The sequence below is a fragment of the Rhinolophus ferrumequinum genome, chromosome 10, assembly GCF_004115265.2.
Source record: "Rhinolophus ferrumequinum isolate MPI-CBG mRhiFer1 chromosome 10, mRhiFer1_v1.p, whole genome shotgun sequence".
Taxonomy (NCBI): domain Eukaryota; kingdom Metazoa; phylum Chordata; class Mammalia; order Chiroptera; family Rhinolophidae; genus Rhinolophus; species Rhinolophus ferrumequinum.
In genome coordinates, this window is record NC_046293.1 from 37,537,637 (window position 1) to 37,560,870 (window position 23,234).

Here is a 23,234-nt window from a genome sequence, read left to right on the forward strand (position 1 = left end):
TCCTTTCATTTTAAGCATATCAGATGATTAGTTTTTAGAGAAACGGACCAAAAAGTTATTAAGGGCATGGTACAAATTTTGTTGGATACTAAACATAAAAGCAAAGGTATCTAGCTAAAAAAAAAAAAGCTACACTAGATTTGTATTTCACATTTAAGTGTATTACCTTGGGTATTAAACATGCTGCTAGCTATCTCTTAATGAGCACCTGAGCTGTCATTTTTAATAACAAGCTGACAATTATCGTCTATAAGTTGATATTCCCTGAAAATCATGTATGCAATATTTAAATTAATATAGTTAAGAATAGAAACTCATATCCCATTTATTTTTTAAAAGTATTATTTTATAATTGGCAAAATATTATAGAAAATGACATGAACATATATTTGCAATAAAAATTAACATATGCCAAAATGCATAGTTCACTTTAATATGCAGCAGAACTTGATGTAAAATCTTAGTAGTGCATCTCAGTTGCCCATTGTTGAGAAAGGTTATTTGGTCCATTGAAGCTATATGAGAAAAATATACATATTCAAGATAGACTATAATAAAAAAACAAATAAGCCAAATACTTGGGCCATTTTAATCTTAGTTATTTCTCAATTGAAAGCAGACATGAAAGACGAATACTATAAAAATTCAAATTATCTCATTCATCTAAAGTACACATTCCATTAATATGAAATACAAGCAATTATATAATAACCTATTTTAATTCATTGGTTACAGTATTCTAGAAATTCTACTTTACTTTCAAGTACTAAAAAAAATTTTTAAATACCTCTTCCACAAAGCTGTCTTTCTTCTCCAGCATTTCTCGTAAAGTCTGAAGAATTTTAATGCACAGTTTTTCTTCTTTCTCCATTAGTTTCTTTGTATGATTAATCAACCTTAAAGCAAAACATTAAACCTTAAATAGGACAGAGATTTTTCTTCAAGCTATATACTAACATCATATGCTAGAGGGGGAAAAAAAATTCACACTGTTATTTGAGAATATGAAGTAAACAAGATAGACACCTGTTTTCAAAAGTTTAAAAATTTCATTTTAACTTATAGACTTTTTATTATAAAACATCTTTTGTTTTACAGGCAATATATCTTAGGGCTTCTAAATTATTCAGGCAGTGCACTTTTAGTGGGACACTATACTCTTTGAAAAACAATGAAACGCTGATTATCTTACTAGTAGAGAAATGTGAATATTTGCAGTATATTACATTTTATAATGTTATACTATATTATTTTCTATGTACTATGCTACATTAATTATGTAGAAGTAACAGTATATAAATTTATAAATTGCATCCTTAGCATAACGGGCTGTCTTCCAGTTTCCATTAACAATAATCTTCACTGCTAGGTAGAAACAGGTAGTTTTTAGTAGAAACAGGCAGTTTTTGTGATTGGAAACAAAACAAAAACAAAAACAAAAAGTAACATTAAGACATCTATCCATTTACTATGCTTGCTATAATTTGGACAAAAACTCTCATTTTATAGTGGTAACCTTTGCACTGGTGTTCTTTCAGGAGAAAAGTTTAAGAATAACAGTTACACAACATCCCCAAGAAGTCAAAATCAAGTAAAGTGTGCACCATTAGAATTTATAACTTAGCATATATAGCTCTGAATAAGCTGGTTCTCAAAATGACCCCGTGAGATACAAGTCTTTCTGGAAGAAACCAAATGATGTAGAATATATGGAATGATCTGATTTTAGTAACATAACAGAAGTTCTGTGGGACAAATCCTGAGGAAAAGTGAACTTTCACTAGATAATGGCTAGTAAGTGGCTTATCGGGTGTCAGGGTAACATACAAGGCCTTCCCATGGATTCTCTTAATTCATCCTCACAAGAAGCCAAAGCTACAGGCTCTATTATCAGGCTAATTTTACTGAGCAGAAAGCAGAGGTCCAGAGAGATAAAGCAACTTGCCTCTGGTTACATAATTATTAAGTGGTGGCATCTGGAAATAGACCCAAGTCCATTTGACTTCAGAGCCAAGATTCTGAAGCACCACTCGGTGGTGATGTGACATAGTTCACTGATCTCGAATGTCAGAGTTATTATGAAGACAGTCCCAGCAACAGTAGGTTGCACGCAGCCACCTCTTCCATGACATGTCAGTGCTACAACACAGGTATTTGTTATGCCACAACCTAGACAAAGAAACTTACATTCTGTTGGGACAGTTGCCTAGGGCTGACAGAGGAAGTTTCTGTGAAGAGATAACATTTAGCTATGAAGATTTCACCTGGCAGAGAAGACTGGACAGAGAAGGCAGAAACAGAAAGCTAACCATCATGTCCAAGAAATGATAAGTACCCCAACTGGCAGCTGACACTTACGGAGGTGGAAGAAGAGAGTATAAGAGATGTGGTCTGAAAAGAAGGAACTAGAAATATTATTCTAGAGTCTGGACTTTGTAGAAAATAGGGAACCACTGTTTCAAAGGACCTGAACAACGCTGTCTACGTGTGAAAAAAAATACCTCAATGGCAATGGGGAAGGTGACGTGGAAGAGTGAGAACAAGGTCGAAGATGAATAGAGCATATGATGGGGTGTGGATACAAGAAGCAATATAGAAATAAAATAGCCAAGGCTTCATAGCAAAAGAAACCAACAAGAAGAAAAAGCAACCTACTGAATGGGAGAAGATATTTGCAAACAATATATTCGATAAGGGGTTAAGATCCAAAATATATAAACAGTTCACACAACTCAACATCAAAAAACAAACAACATGATTAAAAGATTGGCAGAGGACCTGATTAGATACTTCTCCAAAAAAGACACATGGAAAGATGCTCAACATCACTAATCATCAGGAAAATGCAAATCAAACCACAATGAGATACCACCTCACACCAGTCAGAATGGCTATTATCAAAACGACAACAAATTACAAGTGTTGGCGAGGGTGTGGAGATAAGGGAACCCACGTGCATTGTCGGTGGGATTGAAGATTGGTGCAGCCACTATCGGAAACAGTATGGAGTTTCCTCAAAAAATTACAAATAGAACTACCATATAATCAGAAATTCCACTTTTGGACATTTATCTGAAGAAAATGAAAACACTAATATGAAAAAATATAGGCACCCAATGTTCATTGTAGCATTATTTACAATAGCCAAGATATTGAAGCAACCTAGGAATCCACTGATAGATGAATGGATAAAGATGTGCAATATATATACACACAATGGAGTATTACTCAGCCATAAAAACAATGCAACCTTGCCATTTGTGACAACATGGATGGACGTGGAGGGTATTATGCTAAGTAAAATAAGTCAGACAAAAGAAGACAAATACCATATGATTGCACATATATATGTGGAATCAAAAAAACAAAACAAATGAACAAATAAAACAGGAACAGACTCATAGATACAGAAAACAAACTGACAGTTGCCAGAGGGGAGGGCAGCAGGGAGAAGAGCGAAAAAGGTGAAGGGTATTGAGAGGTACAAACTTCTAGTTATAAAATAAATAAGTCACAGGGATGTTATGAACAGCAAAGGGAAAAGAGTCAATAATATAGTAACTTTTCATGGTGACAGATGGTTACTAGACTTATTGTGATCATTTCATAAAGTATATAAATGTTGAATCACTATGTTGTACACCTGAAATATAATGCTGTGTGTCAGCTATACTTTAACAAAAAAATAATAAAATAAAATGAAATAGCCAAGACTTGGTAAATAATGACATATGGGAAATGGAAGAGGAAAGGCAGATAATAGATGCCTGTAATTTATAGGATGGGTTAGTAGATGGGCAGTGATACTTTTAAATGATATCTATGTCATGCTGAAGGAGTGAAGAAAACAGTGAGCTACTTTTAGACATGTTAAGTCTGAGCATCATGTTATTATATATATCCATGTGGTCAAGTGCAGCAGGCAGAATAGCTGCTCTAAAGTTCTCCTTGAAAGGAAAAAACCTGTGTCTCTAAAACCTCTGCTATTTGGTCCTTTCTTTCACATGATAGTCTCTGAATGCATGAAAGTAGTTTAGTCGGCATTGTAAATTTCTTTTGATTTTTTTTTCTATCTGGGTGTTCCCATTTTCTTTAACTTGTCTTTAGATAAAATATTTAATGCACTAACCATTTGAAACTATCAATTGGATATATAAGGATGAATGGCCATTTGTTAGGGATTTCTACAAGGTGTTCATCTCTAACGTAATGTTTGGTTGTGTTACATCAGAGGCTTTCAAATATTTTTTTCTATGATCTAAGGAAAAAAATAAGTTTCACAAAACAACCCCCTATATAAATACTTGTATGTTTATAAAACACAAAAGTTACCTTTACTACATGAGATGCACTCTGGTATTTTATATTCTTTCCTAATTCATTTTTTTTAATTAATGGTTGTCTCTCCTCCCTATGTTATTTGGGTCAAATCCCAGTTTGTAAAACTCTGAGATTCTTCTCATAAGTGAGAAGTAAGTGCAGGTTTGAATGGATTGTAACCAGATACTTTAACAGTTAACACCCACATTGATCTATTCTCTCTTTATTCTCTTCTCTCTCAATGTGACTAAGTAGATATGTGAATTTGGGTTCTTTCCTGGGATCTATCCCGCACGTTATCCAGCAGACCCATCTGAGTCAATAAGTTCCAAGAGTTAAATTCATTAGAGAAAGTTGGAAGCCCCACTTAAACCCTAGACCTAAACTATATTCTCCAACAAAACTCCACCAGAGAGCTCAGCACAGTAATTAATACACGGCCCCTTGCATACTCATTTATAAAGTTGGATTCTAATTTCATTAGATATTCTTGAAGATAAAACCCTTGGTTCTTCACAGAGCTGGGGAAGGAGTAAGATAAGCACTAGGGCAGAAAATTGACATTTCTGAGCCTCAGGCCATAATACAATCCTCACAGTACAAAAACCTCTTCTCTAACCACTAAAGCAAGCGTGACACCTTTCTCCATCTGAATGTAGGATCTGTAATATATTCCCACCGTCATATCACTCTGCTTCTCTCCTTTTAGTTTACCTGATGTTGTAACAGACTTGCCTCACCTTCAGCACAAGTCAATATTTTCTTAATATTCTGCACTGTTTTATATGACCTGCTCATAGACCTATATCTTTAAGTTCTATCCGTGCTGTCCAGCAGAACGTTTTCTGTGACAATTGAAATGTTCTGTATCTGTGCTGCCAGATTTGTTAGCGGCTAGCCACATATGGCTATTGAGCATTTAAAATGTGGTAAATGTGACTAAGGAACTGAATATTTTATTTTTATTAATTTTAAGTTTTAAATAGCCATGTATATCTAGTAGCTGATGTACTGACAGCCATCTTCACACTGCATCAGCAAACTTTTTTTCTAAAGGGCCAAATGGTAAATGTTCTAGGTTTTATGGGCCATACAGACTAGGCAACTACTAGTAGACTCTGCCACAGTTGTATGAAAGCAACCACAGACAGTATGTAAATGAATGTGTGTGATTGCGTTTCAATAAAACTTTATTTGCAAAAATAATCAAGGGGACCAGTTTAGCCTACAGGCTAGAGTTTGCCAATTCCTGTTCTAGACTCTGGAATATATCTTATTATTTTTCTGTATCATATTAATTTTCTGGAGTTAAAAATCTCAGGTTTATGACCCATTTTTTAACCCACATTCTACACATCAATATGTATTATTAGAAGGTAAAGAGTATTTTTCAAAGACCTTATTTTTATACTGAATTACTAGGCAATACTTCTTTATTTTTTATTTTTTCTAATGGCCTCCACAGTCATCAGTTTTTATAGACACTCTAGATTTCTTCATTTAAAAATTCTTATTAAAAAACTGACAAGCCTTCTAATACAAATTAAAACAGTAGTTCTGGAGTGCACAACATATCAACCTATACTGGGAAATGACCTAACAGATACATTTGTTCCTAGTCCCCTTGAAATATACTGAGTCTACAGCCAACAATCCATGATTCTGGCCATAATATAGACACTCCATGTCACTATCATCACTATTCGTAATTATCATCCCTGTAGTCAGTTCTTCTCATCCCATATCTTGTTTTCTCTCCTCAAATCCCAGCTTTAACTGGTAAAAGAAAGGAACATACTGTTGTGCCCCCTAATCCTGCAATTTCTTCCTCAGTACGTCATAGTCAATAGAAGAGGTTTTGAAACTTCTTTCAGCAATATCCTCAGTCACACAGGAAATAGCTATCGTGGATGATGGTCAAGGGGGTTGGCAGCATTCTGCAATTCTCCATCTAAATACTCTCCCCAAGGAAACGAGGTATCTCTGACTGGCCATCTTGAGTCTACATGTGATGATTTGTAAATCATTCAACGAAGTGCCCTCCACGTTAAGCTATGTCCCTTCTTTCTGAGGCTAGTTATATTTTTCCCCACAATTGCTTATACTTACATATCTTCCTTGAAAAATTTTCACTTACCATTAAAATGAAAATATTCTAGGATAAATATATTAACTCTAACAGATCTGACAATACCACACAAATGTTATGAAAAATAAGTAAATGAAAGAGCTGCAGAGAAGGATCATGGAGGCAGCATGGCAGAGTGCTGAGTATGAGAACTAATAGCTCTTTACCTGAAGCACACCTGAGTCTCAGCTTTCTCATCTGTATAATGAAGCTGACTGTCAATCTCTCAGTGTTTGTGTACATTAGATAAAATAGGTAGACACACATAGGACAATAATGCACACAGTTAAGACCTCAATAAATGTTAGCTCCATTTTCTTTCTCTCTGTGCTAATGAAAACCAGTGACTTTAAACAGGAATCGTTTCAAGGGTCACACCATATAGTTATAGAAAAGAACTAGAACCAAAATATTTTGTGCCCAATAATAATGCATTTCATTTTCAGTAAATTTTAGTAAAATATGATACCCTTCGCCAGAATAAATTTTCAATTGAATCCAATTAATGTTTGGAAGTATTTTTTAACATGGATTTTAGACCTTTCACATACTCTGTGGACTGTTATTATGGGCCAGCAGAGTAAACAGCAGAAATGGCAGAGGCCATCTTAGTTTGGTAACACTAACAGAATCTCAGCTTGCACCCACTTACTTGGACATGAAAGCACCACATCGTATTCTTGCATCACTCCCCTCAGGGAACAGAAGTTCTGGACTGTACAACACATCAACCAACACTGAGAATTCAGCCTGCATCATCGGGCTGAACTGTTGCTCCAAGGAGGCCACTACGTCCTAAGGAATAAAACACAAGAGAACCCATGTGAAGACTCAAGTCAAATTTCATCCTTTGAAGCTATGACAAGCCTCAGAATACTAACCAGGAACGAGTCGTGGCCATTTCAGAGAAGGTGTACTCCACCTTTCCATGGCACTGGTGTCTGTGTTTTAAGTATAATCTGGTTTTCTGTATAAATACTGCCTGGGTCTCCTTTTTCATTTATAAGGTAAGGGAGGAATGAGTAGCTCTATAATTTCTAAGGATATACACACAAGAGGAAGTCAATAAAGCCACGGTGACAAGCCCTGCAGTGTATACGACTGTAATGGAGACATGACACGTACTCATCAAACTGGAATAATTTGGGGCATGATTGTGGAAGAGCTAAAAGAGAGAGAGATTTTATACGTGTTATTGGTCATCAGAACTAACCATTTCTTCCAATGGGGAAATTCCTTAATATATTATTTGAAGCAGTATTAGTGCTACGCAAAGGTTCAATGACATTTAATAGTATTGGAAATTGCATTGCTTGATAAACACTACTGGTTACCTACTCAACAGCCTTTCTTCACCCTCTTCCTTGCTAACAGAATCCCCATGCTTGTTTCTGAATCAGGCAGCAACATTCTCAGAGAGATGAGCCTCCTTCAGCTTAGGGTCAAAGGCTGATTAGTTTAAGCTGGTCACGGTCACTCCACTTGCTGTGCCAGGGATTGGTCTAGCGGTCTAGGCATGATTGCGTGACGAGGTCCCGGCCAATAAGACATCAGGTAAAGTCTGCTGAGCATGTGGGGCCATGTGTTGGGAGATAAGGGGGCAGATTCCTTGGAAACTACCTATGGCTATCAAGACAGTGTGGAGTGTGAATCCAAAATGTGAGGCAGCTCCACTACGACCTTGGGAGACCAGCTTTAAGCTGAAAGCCAATAGACCAATGGTGTCAGGACCCCTTACCTACAGACCTGATGAATTACCTAACTCAGAAAGAGCCCCGACTCCAGATTCCTTGCTATGGGAAACAATATATTTGTATTGTTTAAGCCACCATTAGTTGAATATTGTGCTAATTATAGCTGAAAGCATCCCGACATGTTTCTAAAATGAACTGTAGGCAATGATAATTTACTGAACATTCTTTAATGATGAAAGCATCCCCTTTTTGTTTTTAAAATAACTATGTTAGAAGACCAAAAAGAAATCTTCTCACATAAAGAAATACTTTATTCACCCATAGCTATGACATTTTTTGTTAAGCAGAAAGCTGACTGACAATTGCTTGTTGTTGCTCTCAGCTACAGCAACACAGATGGGGGTACGATCTCTCTTGATTTTCGTAACCAGTGGATTTCAGGAGTTAACTCTTGTTTAGATTTTTCTTCCCCTTTTAACAAAGGTGATCATTTCTATTTCAACTTCTGTAAACAAGTCTTCTAAGAAATTTTTGAAGACAGTTCAAAGAGAGTACAGGAAGAAAATGATGTAAATGGGAAACTAGATATTTCATAAAGATGGGAAGAGAATATGTTTATCAAACGTGACCGTATTTCATAAAATGTCCCTAAAACATACTATTTTTCAGATTACCGCTCTTCTTCATTTCATTTACTAAACAAATTGTGCACAGGCTTCTATGATGTGAATTGTGTCTTCATCTCTTATTTTGATCAAAGGCCAACTATGTAATCTCTCTAATTCATTATTTCCCTACGTAAAAACTCAGGATAATGATACCAGCAATCACATGGTCTTGCGTTAAAGATTAAAGGCAAACACACAGAACAGCCTCGAACACATACTGGCCATTTATTATCCCTTAATAAATGTTAGTAATCATTATTATTGAGTAATGGTATTAACTGCAATCATTACCCCGTTGCCAAATCCAGTGGTTACTTTTCTGTCCTCACCTTACCCAACCACTGCTAAGCATGTTACATACTTGTTCCTACTTTGTCAAACACTTTCTGCTCTTGGCTCTGTAACATCACACTTTCTTTATTTCCCACCTATTTCCTGACCATTCTTTTGCCAACTACTGGTAGTTCCTGGTCTTTTCTATATCTACACTTTCTTGTGAAGATCTCATCCAATTCCGTGGTTTTCACATCATATATCTGCTGAAAATTCCTACTCTTATATTTCCTGTATGGACATCTTTCCAAACCACTCCAGACTCATATATCCAACTGCCTATTTAAGTACCCACATTGAAAGCTAAATAGGCATCTCAAATTTAAAATTCTCCATATAGAAGTCCTGACTCCAACTCTCCCATTCTTCCCTATCTTAGCAAATAATCCAATCATATCATACCCAGACTCTACTTTGATTCCTCTTTCCATCCCCACAACTCATCCATCCATCTACCAAGTCCTGTTGGCCCTGCAACCAAATAGGGCCAAAATGTATCCACATTTTTGTTATTATTGCTACCCATGTAAGCCCAGTCACCATCAACTTTTGCCTGAATTAATGCAATAGACTCATGGCTTCCATGTCTGGAACCTATAAACCATTCACCACTCACGATCCTCAGTGATCTTTTAAAAGGTAAACCAAGTTATGCCTATCCTCTGCTGAAAACCTCCAATGATTTGCCTTCTCACTTAGAATAAAATTCAAATGCCTTACCATGTAAGTCTCTCCATGATTTGACTTCTTATTTCATATTCCCTTGCTCATTAAATTCCTGCCCCAATGGGCTTCTCTGGGTCCCTCAAACCCACCAACCTTGCTCCTGCCTATGCACTATTGCATTTACTCTTCCATCCCCTAAAACTCTCTGTCCTCAACTCTTTGAACAGATTATTCCTCTTCAGGATTATTATTCAGGATAGATTATTCAGGATAGATTCCTCAACTCAAGTGTTACCTCTATAATAGAGAGGTGCTCCCAAGCTATAAGATCATTCTTGCAATGATTGTCCACTATGTTGTTACCCTGATTTATTTATTCATAGCAGTTTTAACTGTCTAACACTATATATTTACTGGGCTAGAATGTGTGTTCCATAAAGGCATAGGCCTTATGGTTCTATGTCCAACACACAGTGGCTGGTATAGAGTTTTCACCAATACATACTTATTTAATGAATGCCAATGACCACGCTAAAACAAGTTTAGGAATAGCCCCTGTATGCTGGTTGACACTGTTATCTACCTCTCCTCTGAAACATTCTACTTATTTGGCTCTCATAAACCTGACTCCCCTCCTTTTTGACCCTGCCTGTTTTCTCTCTTATTTGGCCATTCTACCAATCCTGGCCTCTCATAAGACTTCTTTTTTATTTTCTGTCACTATCCGAATATTCCATCCACTCTTCTCACTCCAACTATTATCTCCAAATATAGACTTCACTTCATTATATTCAGTAGCTTGTTAACCTAATTCAGCTTATTTTCAATGACCGTAGCTAACATACTTCTACTATATTTTCTCCTTCCCTCTTACAATAAAGAGTCTTAATGATATCACCTAGTCTCCAATCATTAGTGCCTCTTAAATGCCTCTCTGTATCTCCATCCAGCAGCCACCAAGTCTATAGACCTTGCTTGCCTTCCTTATTTTTTGTAACACCTGTTTCTTCGTTTCATTCATACTGACACAAGGCTAAGTAAGACCTTTAGTAACTCCTATTAATCTGCCTTCCTCTAGTCTCTTTCTGATAATTCTATTCTACAAACCAATAATTGCTAAATCACTTATACTGACATTTTCCCCTAAACTTTTAATGACTTATAGGCTTCAAGTTCCTCATACTGAGTCTAACTTGTCTTTTTAGTCACCGGTAACACTCAGCTATTAAAACTCTGAAACCTCCACCAATTAATCTACATGTGACCGCTCATAATATTTATTCCAGTTCATGTCTTGACCATTTCCTCAAATTTGCTCCTTGAAGTCTTCTATAATTATGTGGGTGGGAAGATGTATGTTATGGATTGAATTGTGTTTCCCTCAAAACTCACATAGTGGTGTCCTAACCCCCAGTGCTTCAGAATGTGATTATAATCGGAAATAGGACCTTTATAGACATAATTAAGATAAAATTAATTCATATGAGTGAACTCTAATCAAATAGGACTGGTGTCCTTATAAGAAGAGGATAACAGAATACAAACATGTATGTGCAAAGAGGAATGGCCAAATGAAAACACAATAGCAAGGCAGCCATCCACAAACCAAGGAGAGAGGACTCAGAAGAAAACAAACCTGCCAACACCTGATCTTGTGCTTCTACTGTGTTTCCCCCAAAATAAGACAGGGTCTTACATTAATTTTTGCTCCAAAAGATGCATTAGGGCTTATGTTCAGGGGATGTCATCCTGAAAAATCATGCTAGGGCTTATTTTCCAGTTAGGTCTTATTTTTGGGGAAACACGGTAGCTCCGGAACTGTGAGAAAATAAATTTCTGTTGGTTAAACTACCCAGTCTATGATATTTTGTGATCACAACCTGAGCAGACTAGTAGAATGTCTCTCTTTACTCAATGTCCCAGAATGTGCAGGCCAAAAACAGGAGAGGGTTACTATACAAATAATTTGGGAGTAAAGGTGCTTACACCATTCTCACCAAAGGAATATAAGAGAATACTAAGAGATAAAGTGAAGCAAGGTTATGAATATCTAATTTTTTACATGCATCTGTATGGTAAATTATTTTACCAAATTTTATTATTGATATTATGATGATTATTTTGATACTAAGACTCATTACTATAAACACATTGAAAAATATATACTCACTAAAAATAACTTACAACATATAATATTGAAATAACTATGTACAGTACCAATTGGGTACTAGACTAATCAGGGGGAATCATTTCATAAATTATATAAATGTCTAACCACTATACTGTACACCTGAAACTAATATAAAACAATATTGAATGCCAACTGTGATTGAAAATAAAATTTTTTTTTAAAGTATCTCGTTTGCTAAACAAAATTGGAAAACTTTAATAAATAAATAAATAACTCTCACAACAACTTTTACCTGGAAGCTATGCTTTTAAAAAGGGTAGTGTTGGTAGGGAATTATAAAAGAAAGCTTGGTCCCCAACTAGAATTTGATATTTTTAACCTAATTTTATTTAATATATGTGACTACGTCACTACATAGATTAAAAGTTAATATATGTGACTACATAGATTAAAAGTTATAATTTAGAAAACATTAATGCCATTTCATGCTTGTATTGTACCTGTAATTTTTCAATAATATTTCTGTAATCCCAAGCAGGCCCTCCAAGAGCTTCCTTAAAGCGTGGTCCAGAGCGAGCTGATAGTCTCCAACCCATGGCTGCTCTCTGCACCATATTTGAATGGTTCTTCATGAAAAGAGTATTAACTTGGCTGTCCAAATCCACTGGAATAGCAATTCCACGATTCTTTGCTGAAAAAGAAAGATTTTAAATATTTTTCTCTTAATTTGACTAAAGCTTCTTACACATTACCAAAATAATATTATAAACACAGAACAAATAAAAAAGAAAAAAATATAAGACAAATAAGTGCTGGAATATAACATACAGTTTGATGACTATACCTAATACGTAGTGCATATTTGAAAAGTGCTTAAAGAGTAGATCTTAAAAGTTTTCATAAAAAATTTGTAACTATTTGAGGTGACAAATGTTAACTAAATTTATTATTGTAATCATTTTACAATATGTACATATGGCAAATCATTATGTTGTACACCTTAATACAAAGTTATATGTTAACTATATCTCAACACAACTAGTTAAAAAAAAGAAAAAATAGATCTAAACTTTAAACGCTGCCATTAAATTATTTTATATGACTGCAAAAGCTTTTAAACTGAAAGTATTTCAATTTTTAAGACCAATCATTAATGTAGGCTTCTTAAACATTCAAGAACTTACTTTATTTCTTGATGATTAATTTTTGAAATGTATTTCATACAGCATCAATATAGGAAAACACTGTATAATAATCATGCAAATTATACAAAACACCATATAACAATCTTCCCAGATGGCAAGGAAAATAAGAAACCAGACACACACAGTTTCATGTGGTAAAACATATGAGGAAAAAAACAAAAAATTGAAGAGTATAAAAAAATCTGCATTGGAAGATGGTACACATGTCCTTCTTCCCCAAAACAACTAAAATTGATATTTTACCAGACTTATATGACAATACTGAACAATGAGAATGCTTTCCATGAAGAAAATAGAAATGCTGAGGCATTTTTGCAAGCAGAATAAAGCTGGGATTAGCCCATCAGAGAAGGAAGAGAAGAAAGTGTTTTACAAGAGATTCATGTTAGAATAGGTCTTCCTAGGTGCATAGTCAACCAAGGGTCTGGGAGAACCATCCGGGCAACTCAATAAAGAATAGCATCTGAATACCATAGCTGGGAAGTTAAGGCCCTCCTCCCTCTGACTAGCATAAACAGAGCAGTTGGCAGTGGGTTTTTACTCAGAGGATAAATTTAGAGAAATGTAGAAATGTTCTCTCCAGAAAGTGGAATATCTGTGCCTGGAGAGAATGCCAAATGAAGGTGTTAGGACTTGATAGAGAAGGAGAATAGAGCTTGAAGTAACTCCAAAAATCTTCCTCAAATAAGAAACAGAACAGAGAGAAGAGGCAGCTCTAGCAAAAGAGAAAATATACACAAGACTCCAACCCCTCAGCAATAACCTAATACCCTCCTGTAGAGTATATATGTTGGATTGAGGTTTGCAAAATAAGTTGTTTACTAGTAGGGAGAGGACTATGGCCACACATGGGTGAGACTGAAAAGAGTGAAGTTAAAAAACGATTTTGTGTGAAACTGAGCATAACAAAATTGACTGATAAACTTGTTCACCAAAACAATTTCTGGTTATCAGCTAAGAAGTAAACAAGTCCAAGGAAAAGAGGACAAAAGCAGAACTCCAGAGCAGTGCTGTGAGTAGTCTGACTGGGCGCTCTGGCTAAGACCCTCTGCCAGGCTCTGAGCGAGACACTCCGCAACGTCCTCTGGGATATTCATCTGGGCGATCTGACAATGTCTTCTGCGAGGTGCAAGCCACGATACTCCGGGGCTCTCCGAAGTTCTTCTTTGCAAGACCAGCTCGCCTCAGACCTGTCATCAGCCCAGTCATCTCTCCCGGACCAGGGACCTTCTCCACCTCAATTTGACTCTGGGACTTGGTTCGTTATTAAATTCTATTCTCTTCTGTATAACCTTCTGTGCTTACCAGAGCATTGGCCTCTGGAGGGACATTGGCTCCCAAATAAAGCTGTGTTACTTACTCGATCTGAACCTGTGTGCCGGGACTTTGCTCCCCATTCGTGTTACGAGTACCACGCAGGGACGTACTGCCCTGCCAAGGGGTTAATGTCCCCTTGACTTACAAGAAGAGACTGAAATGTGGCATCTGTCCTTCACAGGTGTTCGCGACACCTCCTTATTTAAACACTTGTTAGTATTCTCAGCCTGTCTTCTGCTACATACACACACACACACACACACACACACACACAGGAAAGCCTGCATATCATTTATATAGCCCCTCACTGTGAACTCTGGGTGGACCCTGTCATTTATATGAGAATGCTAATAGAGAAATAGACCTTCAAAAGGACAGTCGAAACCTATGCCAGTTATTACAGACTTTTATAATATGAATACCCCACCGAGCCACACAAGAAAACAAAGGGCATTAAGAATAACTGGCCCCAGTGAAAAAAGGCATGATTCAGAGGAAAGCAAAATACTAATTATTATCCTCAGAGAATCTGAGTACATTCTGCTCCAAAAAAACAAGGAAAACAGGAAAAAATAAAGAAATCTTGGTAATTAAATTACCATCGCATAAACATTTCAAAAATTGGTTGAAAAAGAAAAGGACAGGAACAAAGACCAAGGTGGTAACCTGGAAAAGTCTTGAACATAAAACATCAAAAGGGAAAATAAAACAGTGAGAGTATGAAATAGGAAGGATAAATCCAGGAAGTGCAATATCTCACAAACATAAGTTTCAGAAAGAAATATCAGAGACAATAGAAAGGAAGAAATTAATAAAATAATAAAAGACAACTTTCTTGAGCGAAACAAGATGTAAATCTTCTAACTGAAGGAGACTATTGTGTTATTTAAACAGGATTAAATAAGCATATTGGCCATATTCTGGTAAAAATTTACAATGCTGTTATAGGTTGAATTGTGCCACCTCCAAAATATGTATATATATACATATATTGAAGTCCCAATCAAGGGTACCTGTGAATGTGACCTTATTTCTTTGCAATGTAATCAAGTTAAGTCAAGGTCATACCAAACTAGGGTAGACCCTAATTCAATACAACTGGTGTCCTTAGAAGAAGGAGAACAAGGAAACAGAGACACACAGAGAGGGAAAAACACCATGTGAAGATGAAGGCAAGGATTGGATTTGTGCAGCTGCAAACCAAGGAATGCCGAAAAATGCAAGCAAACACCAGAAGCTAAGAGAAAGGCATAAACAGATTCGTCCCTGGAGTCTTCACAGAGAGCATGGTGCTGTTGACACCTTGATTCTAGCCTCTAGAACTGTGACACAGTACATTTCTGTTAGAAAAAAATCAAATGTGATACTCAATTAAAAACATTTCAGAACATACAAGGCTCAGAAATTTTTCTCTGAATGCTCTATAAAAATTACCCTCACCCCCAAAAGAAACAAGAAAGGAATCCAAAAAAATGTCAATGTGAATACAAGAAATCATGGCAACTGAGTGTGAACCTGAAGAAGAAAATAAAGCTAAAAACAAATGTAAGATCTGTTAGATATTAATGGTTGGAAAATTCTCTTTCATTGGAAAGTTTTAATATCACAGCACTACATCTAACAGTTACACAATGAAAAATATTTACACATAGTATTATAAAGATCTGATCACTTACTTTTGAATGATCAGACCTATAAGGGATTTCATTACATTTCAGAACAGAATACAAATGTCACAAATCATCACCACATAAAACTAACAATCTTTCAAGCAATAATTAGAAAACAGAATGGGAGTGAAAAAGTAGAAATAAAGACAATACGCTCATTTCTTTATTTTTCATAGTGTGGAGCACATAGACATTATTTAGAGCTGGTAAATCAAGAGAGAAAGATTTAAGGATATATTCAAAGTTATAATCGTAGTCCCTGGAAGACTTTTTTAAATGAATGAAAATAGGAAGGGAGGTAAAAAGGGAGGAGATGGAGATGGAGAGGAGGGAGGGAGAGAACGAGAGATAATGAATGACCTGGCTAGCTTCATATAATGAAAGGAAAGAAACAATAGCAGAGGGCAGGGCTTCCGGATGGTTCAGTAGGTTAGAGCGAGCTCTCAACAAGGTTGCATGGTGGGCTGTGCTCCCCACAACTAAGACTGACAACCGGCGACTGGAGTTGGAGCTGAGCTGTGCCTTCCACAACTAGATTGCAGGACAACAACTAGGAGCTGATGGGCCCTGCAGAAACACACTGTTCCCCAGTATTCCCCAATAAAATTAAAAAAAGAAATACAATAGTAGAGAGCATTATTTCTACTGCTGAAAATTCTCTGAAGCTGAAAGATACTTAAAAAACTTCTTTGAAAATAAACAATTTTAGCTAGTGACACAAAACGTTACCAGTTTAAACAAGAGTTCAAGCTAAAGTTTTAAGGGAATAATAACAGCTCTAAGGCAACCCTAAACAATCAATTGCACCACCACTGCCTAGATTTCCCTAGTGAACGTTTTCCTAATATTCATTATAAATTTCCCTTTCCAAAGCATACGATGTCTCTATTTATGTCCATCACTCACAACAGAGCAACAGCCTCCTGTCCCATCTGAAGGACAGACAGCCTTGATACTGCCAAGCTGCACATATTTTTATAAATACTTAATCCTGCACCATGATCAAATCCTGGCAAGACTTGCATCCTTTTCTGGCTGCATCACACATAAGCTGGGCTTGCTCTAAACATTTACAAGTCCAACAGAAGATATTACTGCTTATATGCTATTTTCTAAGCAACAAAAATAACAGAAATTATAAACCTTCATATTGCTCAAAACATATTACAACCAAGTTTCCACTAAAGTTTAAACAAATGGGACGGGGGAGGTGTGGAGGGTTGGGATTTATCAGCCATTTAGAAATCAGGTACATTAGATAAAACTGACCATTACTTAAATGTTGTTGCTATGACTATGGCTTACACAAAGAAATGCTCAGTGAATATTTTCCAGTGACACCAGCGGGAACGCTGCCCAATGGCAGCACCTCTGTTATTCTCAGCAGGGCGGCCCCACCCCGTTAGTGAGGTCAGGAAAAGCTCACCCCGCCCCAGATGCTCCTGTGAGCTGCTGCCGCGATTCCACTATGGCCACCACCATGGACAAACCAGGCTGAGGACAAATCAGACTCTAATGTTCCAAAATGCGTTGAAAGGGATTTTTCTGTCGTTGCTCTTTCCAAAACTGTACCACTTTAATTGGTATTTTCTAAGTCCCCTGTCTTAGCACAAGTTGGACAATATAAATTGAGTAAAATATTCTACTTTCTTTTGCCCAAAGATAAATCACAAGGGCTAAATCACAATTTCTAGGCAATAAAAGGAAATTAACTATTCACTTGGGGGAAACAAGAATTTGAGTTAATCAGCTGCGTAGATAATGATAAACATTTTTTAAGCAATTGTAAAAATATTAACACCTTTAAAGATGTGGCCTGAAATAGATTCCCTGCACTGTCAAAATATTATAAATATTAATTTGAAAGCAAAATTGAAAATGCAAATTAGGCTTTCCATATATTGTTTGAAAATTAAAGCAGAAAAAATGACTAGGAAAAGAATTCATGATCTCACAAGAACATTAATAACTAGAACAATATTTTTCAAATGCAACTAAAAATATGATCCAAACTTAGCTTACTTTTATTAAGCTACAAAAATCCTGGTATAAATAGTATATTGAAATGTAAACTAGGATGTATTCTTGTGACTGAATGGCTATTCCCTGTCCCCTCTCCCTCTCAATAAAATAAAACTAATGAATTTACTAAAACCGGTTTTCTTCTGGAATGTAGCACTAACTCTTATGTGCTTTAGTGGTCACACTAAAGTTTAAAATATTTTAAATAGAAATGTTTCTATTTCTCTTCTCAGAGTACAATTGAGATACTACTTTGCTAAGGATATTTTGTCAGAGAATAAGTATATGTTGTCTTTTAAAAACGAATAGGAGAGAGGATAGGTGGTTATTAATGCATTTATCTTTTGTAGTGTTCTGCCTAGAGATAGATAGTTCTCTAAAATGAGCTATCTTTATTCACAGGTATTTTGATCATTAGGCTAACCTACTAATTAGGCTTATAAATCCTGAAAATTCTCTGGATATGACAAGTCTTTGCAGTCAATTTAAGATGCAATCAAAATCTATTTCTAATTATTACTCATTAAAGACTGCACATTATGTGAAAATTTTTAATGAGACAAAATTACTGATGATATCTGCCAGACCAAAATCTCCAAGAACACACATACTGCAGTGATAGGTGCTCTGGAAAAAAAAAAAAAAAACAAAAAAAAGCTTAGATAGATAAACTGACAGATAGAGGGAAAAGGCAACAGAAAGTGTAAGCATTAATTAAAACACTCGGTTGTCAAGCCCCACTATTCGGGCCCACAAGAGCAGCTGGTACGCAAGGAAGATGTAATGGGTGGGCAGAGAGAGGCACCTTTCTGGTATTTTGTCAAAATATCCAGGATAAATCTGTACTAAAACACTAATGTTTTTAAACATGAAGAACATTAAAGATGTGAAATGCATCTTTCCTGTTTGGCATTCAAACTATACTCAATTAATCCCCAAAATTGAATGAAGAATATAATTTTATGAGTTATGCAAGAACTAGTATTGGCATACCTGACGAGTCATCTGGAAAAGATAAAGTTGATTCTATATCCTATACCTTACTACTAAATACATTCCAGATAACTCAAAATTATAAACAGCCTCATCAAAAACACAAACAGACAGAAAAATTAAAACCATGAAAATTCTCAATGGGAATTACAAAAACATCTCAAACTGATCAAGGCCATTCTGAAGATAAAAGAGAATCTAACAAGCCTAAAAGAAAATAAATTTCTGCATGCCAGAAACAAAACAAAACAAAACAAAAACAAAATAAAAATTCAAATGAAAAATTAGGGGAAAGAAATGGTAACATCCTAGAAAGATGAAAATAAATGTGTTTGTTTTAACAGAGACTGAATTTCTCTTCTCAAAGGGTTAATATTTTGTACATGGTCAAATTTAGAGAGAATAATTGGCTTGAAAATTAATGTTGATTATTCAAACCATTTGTAAAAGATATTTTACAGAATTTCCATTTGGAAAAAAGATTATGTTGCCAAAAAGTACCCAAAATTAATACCCCCCCCCAAAATCATTTGAAGATTATGAAACACATGGGACAAAATTCTTTTTTAAGTAAAATAATATGGAAGTCATTTTTGGATGCTTTTCCTTGAAATACTTCTAATACGTACTATTGCATTTTATATGAAGAGCAAACTGAGGAACAATAACTGACCGAGGGCATTAATATCAATCCATATTTTGTATCCTCAAGGTATAAAACAGGTAATGTTTGAACTGATTTGTGATAGTAAGCATCACAAATATCTGCTAGCATGTCTGTCTAAAAGGGGTTTAGATCCTGGGTCTGTCCCCACCCTGCTGTGTGATGTTGGGCAAGTTGCCTGAGCTCACTAACCTTGCATCCCGATCTGTAAAATGGGGCTAACAATTCTGTCCACATCACAGGGTTCACTACACCATGCACTGATAAATGCAAGGGAAATGCTGATTTAGTAAGTGCTTTTCCTGATTTTTACTAGCGTTTGTACCCAATGTACAAATAAGGAAAACAATGAAGTATTTTTGATGACACATGAGGTAAGCTAATATACTTGAGAGCACTTTAGAAATTGTAAAGTGTTGTGTAAGTGTCACTATAATAGATATCTGCATTTACAGGAATGTGTTTATCAATTTGTAAATGCACTGAAAATTTGCTTAATAACATGGTATTCTTTCTGTTATATGTTTCTTAAATATGTATACTCTTCGTTTTCTTTGATATTATAAATTCTTACACATTTGAATTGTGTTAAATTTTAGTGCCTCTCTGTATTCTTAAAGAGTTGCTGAAACACAAAAATGATTTTGCACCTGAATTATAAAACTTTAGACAGATCCCTATCCAGCAAGCCAAATTGCCATAGTTCTAGTTTATATGTTAGGGATTCCTAAGATAGCATTTCTGGGGTAACACAGTACAGCATAAACTCCATACTCAAGAGAAACTTGGATTCCAAACCCAAATCAGCTACTTACTAATTGGGCAACTTATTTAATCTTTCTAAGCCTCAATTTCACTATCTGTAAAATATCTAGTGCATGGATTATTGTCAGTCAACAAACACTCATTAAATTGCTTAGTCAGCACCAGGCACTTTCAGGTCCTAGCAGTGAATAAAGCAAAGGCCCTGCTTTCATAGTTTACATTCTCATGGGAGAAGCAGATAACAAAGAAGCAACAATAAATACATAAACAAACCAACAAGGTGCTTTCAAATAGTGATAAGAGGAAAATAAAATAGTAAAATCGGATAAGGGGTGGGAAGAAGCAGGGAATCTATATGGGACATTCTGGAACACTTCATTGAGCACTCAACTTTTGAGCATATGATAATCTGGGGGAAGAGGATTCAAATAGAGGGAAGAGCACATGCAAATGCCCTAAGATTAAAAAAAAAAAAAAAAAAAAATCCTGGTGCAGATGAGAGACAGAAAGAAAGCCAGTATAGACAGACTAGAGCTGGGGGTGGGAGAGAAACGAGAAGTAGATGACGCTCAGCGGATGAAGGGCATTCTAAGCCATGGGAAGGAATATGAATTTTAAGTGCAATGAAGAGTTTTAAGTAGGTGAGTGGTATGACCTGATTTACATTTTAAGATCACTCTAACTACTACAGAGGGAATGGATTGTGTAGCAGGACAGGAATGGAGGCAGGGTATTCAGTAAAAAGACTCTTCTGTATTCCATGTCAGACGATGGTGGATTTGGACAAGGGTGTCACGTGAGAGAATGAAAAAAATATGTGTTTTGCAAGTGGAACTAATAGAATCTGCAATTGTATTTAATGGAAGTGAGCAAAAGAATCAAATTTAACCCCTAAGGTTTTAAAAGAGTATTACTTGTAAAACAGTTATTCTTTACAATGGGACAAAAATCTGCCCCTTGCAGTTGTCATATATTAGTGAAAACCCTATCCCTAGGAAGCTGTAAAAGAAGTCCATTCACCTTCAAATGTTGGGAGATAATTATTATGTTCCCCTTCGATTTAATTTCTTTGTCTAAATATTTCAAACACTTTTAATTACTACTCAAGTAAGGTGGGTTTAAATCCCTTCACTACCATGGATGTTCACTTCTGAATGTCTTTCATTTTGGTTGTATGTTTTTCCATGAACAGTATTCAATAAACAAAAAAGATGAGGTCTAACTCTCACAGAGTTTGCTTTTCACCGTCTTCATCCTAGACAGTAGCTTTCCATTAATGTCTTCTTGACAGGCACTTCATAAGTCCTTGTCCCTCAAAATCTAATAGGAGAGATAAGATGAGAACTTATGATAATATAAGCTAGAATAAAATGAAGACTATAAAAAAAGCATCACTGGTCAAATGGGGACAAGTTCAGGTCTGGATATGGCATCAAGAATGGCTCTTATGGTGGAATTTTGTTGAACAAAAAAAATATTTGAGTAATGGAAAAGATCCTGAGACGTGGCCATGGTGGAAACTGGAGGAAGAGTTAATTGCGTGAGCAATGCATGGAGCATAATAGTTCAGTTTGCTTTCATGTGGGGGGTGGGGGGGTGGGAACCAGTGAGCAATGAGGTCACAAAGGGAAGGCAGGGTTGTGTTGTGGAGGCCATGAATGTCACAATGAGGAATCCATTCACAGTTTGTTAGACAAAGGGACACAGCTGGGGACGTGTTGTTGATGTTTCTAAACCATGAGATAGAATTTCACTTCAAGAAGATTACTCTGGTAGCAGATTTACTTAAGTAAGGAAAGAGAGGAGAGAACACTGAATTCCTACAGTGGTCCAGGAAGGAAGTAATGAGGGATTAAACAAGGCCTTTGTGGAAGGGAAGGAAGAAAAGGTACAAATGCAGAGGAGTAGTGCCGGTAGGAATAGAATTTCCAGAGCTTTGCAACTATTTCCCGTGGAAAGCACAAACAAAAAAGAAGAAGAAAATACACCTTCTCCCAAAAATCAAACTGAGATTTTATACTAAAATATCACTCTTCCAAACCTATCTTGATTATAGATTTAGAGATACGTATTTACTTTTTTTAGACTTCCCATCACAGACGTCTTTAGAGCGTACAAAAAGTAACTAAAATTTCCGGCTAAATCATAAGGTTTTGGCCAGTAGAGGAAAATGGTAGAAAATGAAATCTTATAGCTGAGAAATAAATCTTTAGACAAGTACAGTTTCAGGGACTATTTTAAACCCCTAAATCTCCGCTACCCGGAGGTTTTTTGGTTGTATGTATGCAGGAAGTGACCTGACTACACGAGGAACTCCACAGAACGGGGAACTCAGAGGCAAAGCACAACATGGAATCTCACTTGCGGCTCCAAGTTCTTTGTGCCTCGATTTTAAAGAGTTGTGAACAGCAGGCCCTCTATGCTCTGTATAGGGCCAACTTGTGTTTGCCCCCATTGCATTTGCTAAATACTGAGGGAGGAAGAAGAGCAGGGAAACGCATCCTTGCGGAGTGTGGACCTGCATGGGATGCCTAAGCAGGGAAAATGGAAGGAGGGAGAAAGGAGGAAAGAAAGGGTGAAGGTGGGGAAACTGCCTTAAAATATAGAAATGTACTTGGCAGCTGAGTGTGTTCCTATATAAAAAATATAACATTATAT

At 36.1% G+C, this 23,234-nt stretch overlaps 1 protein-coding gene across 2 annotated transcripts in view; it reads right to left on the bottom strand.

Moving 5' to 3' along the window:
- Positions 1-23,234, bottom strand: part of ITPR2 (inositol 1,4,5-trisphosphate receptor type 2) — a 435,712-nt gene that overhangs the window by 192,582 nt on the left and 219,896 nt on the right. For both annotated transcript variants that reach the window (XM_033117018.1, XM_033117019.1), the window contains exons 35-37: positions 12,441-12,631; positions 7,101-7,243; positions 788-896 (exon numbers count right to left, since the gene is read on the bottom strand). In XM_033117018.1, coding sequence (XP_032972909.1) covers positions 788-896; positions 7,101-7,243; positions 12,441-12,631 — 443 coding nt within the window. The remainder of the gene's footprint in view (positions 1-787; positions 897-7,100; positions 7,244-12,440; positions 12,632-23,234) is intronic.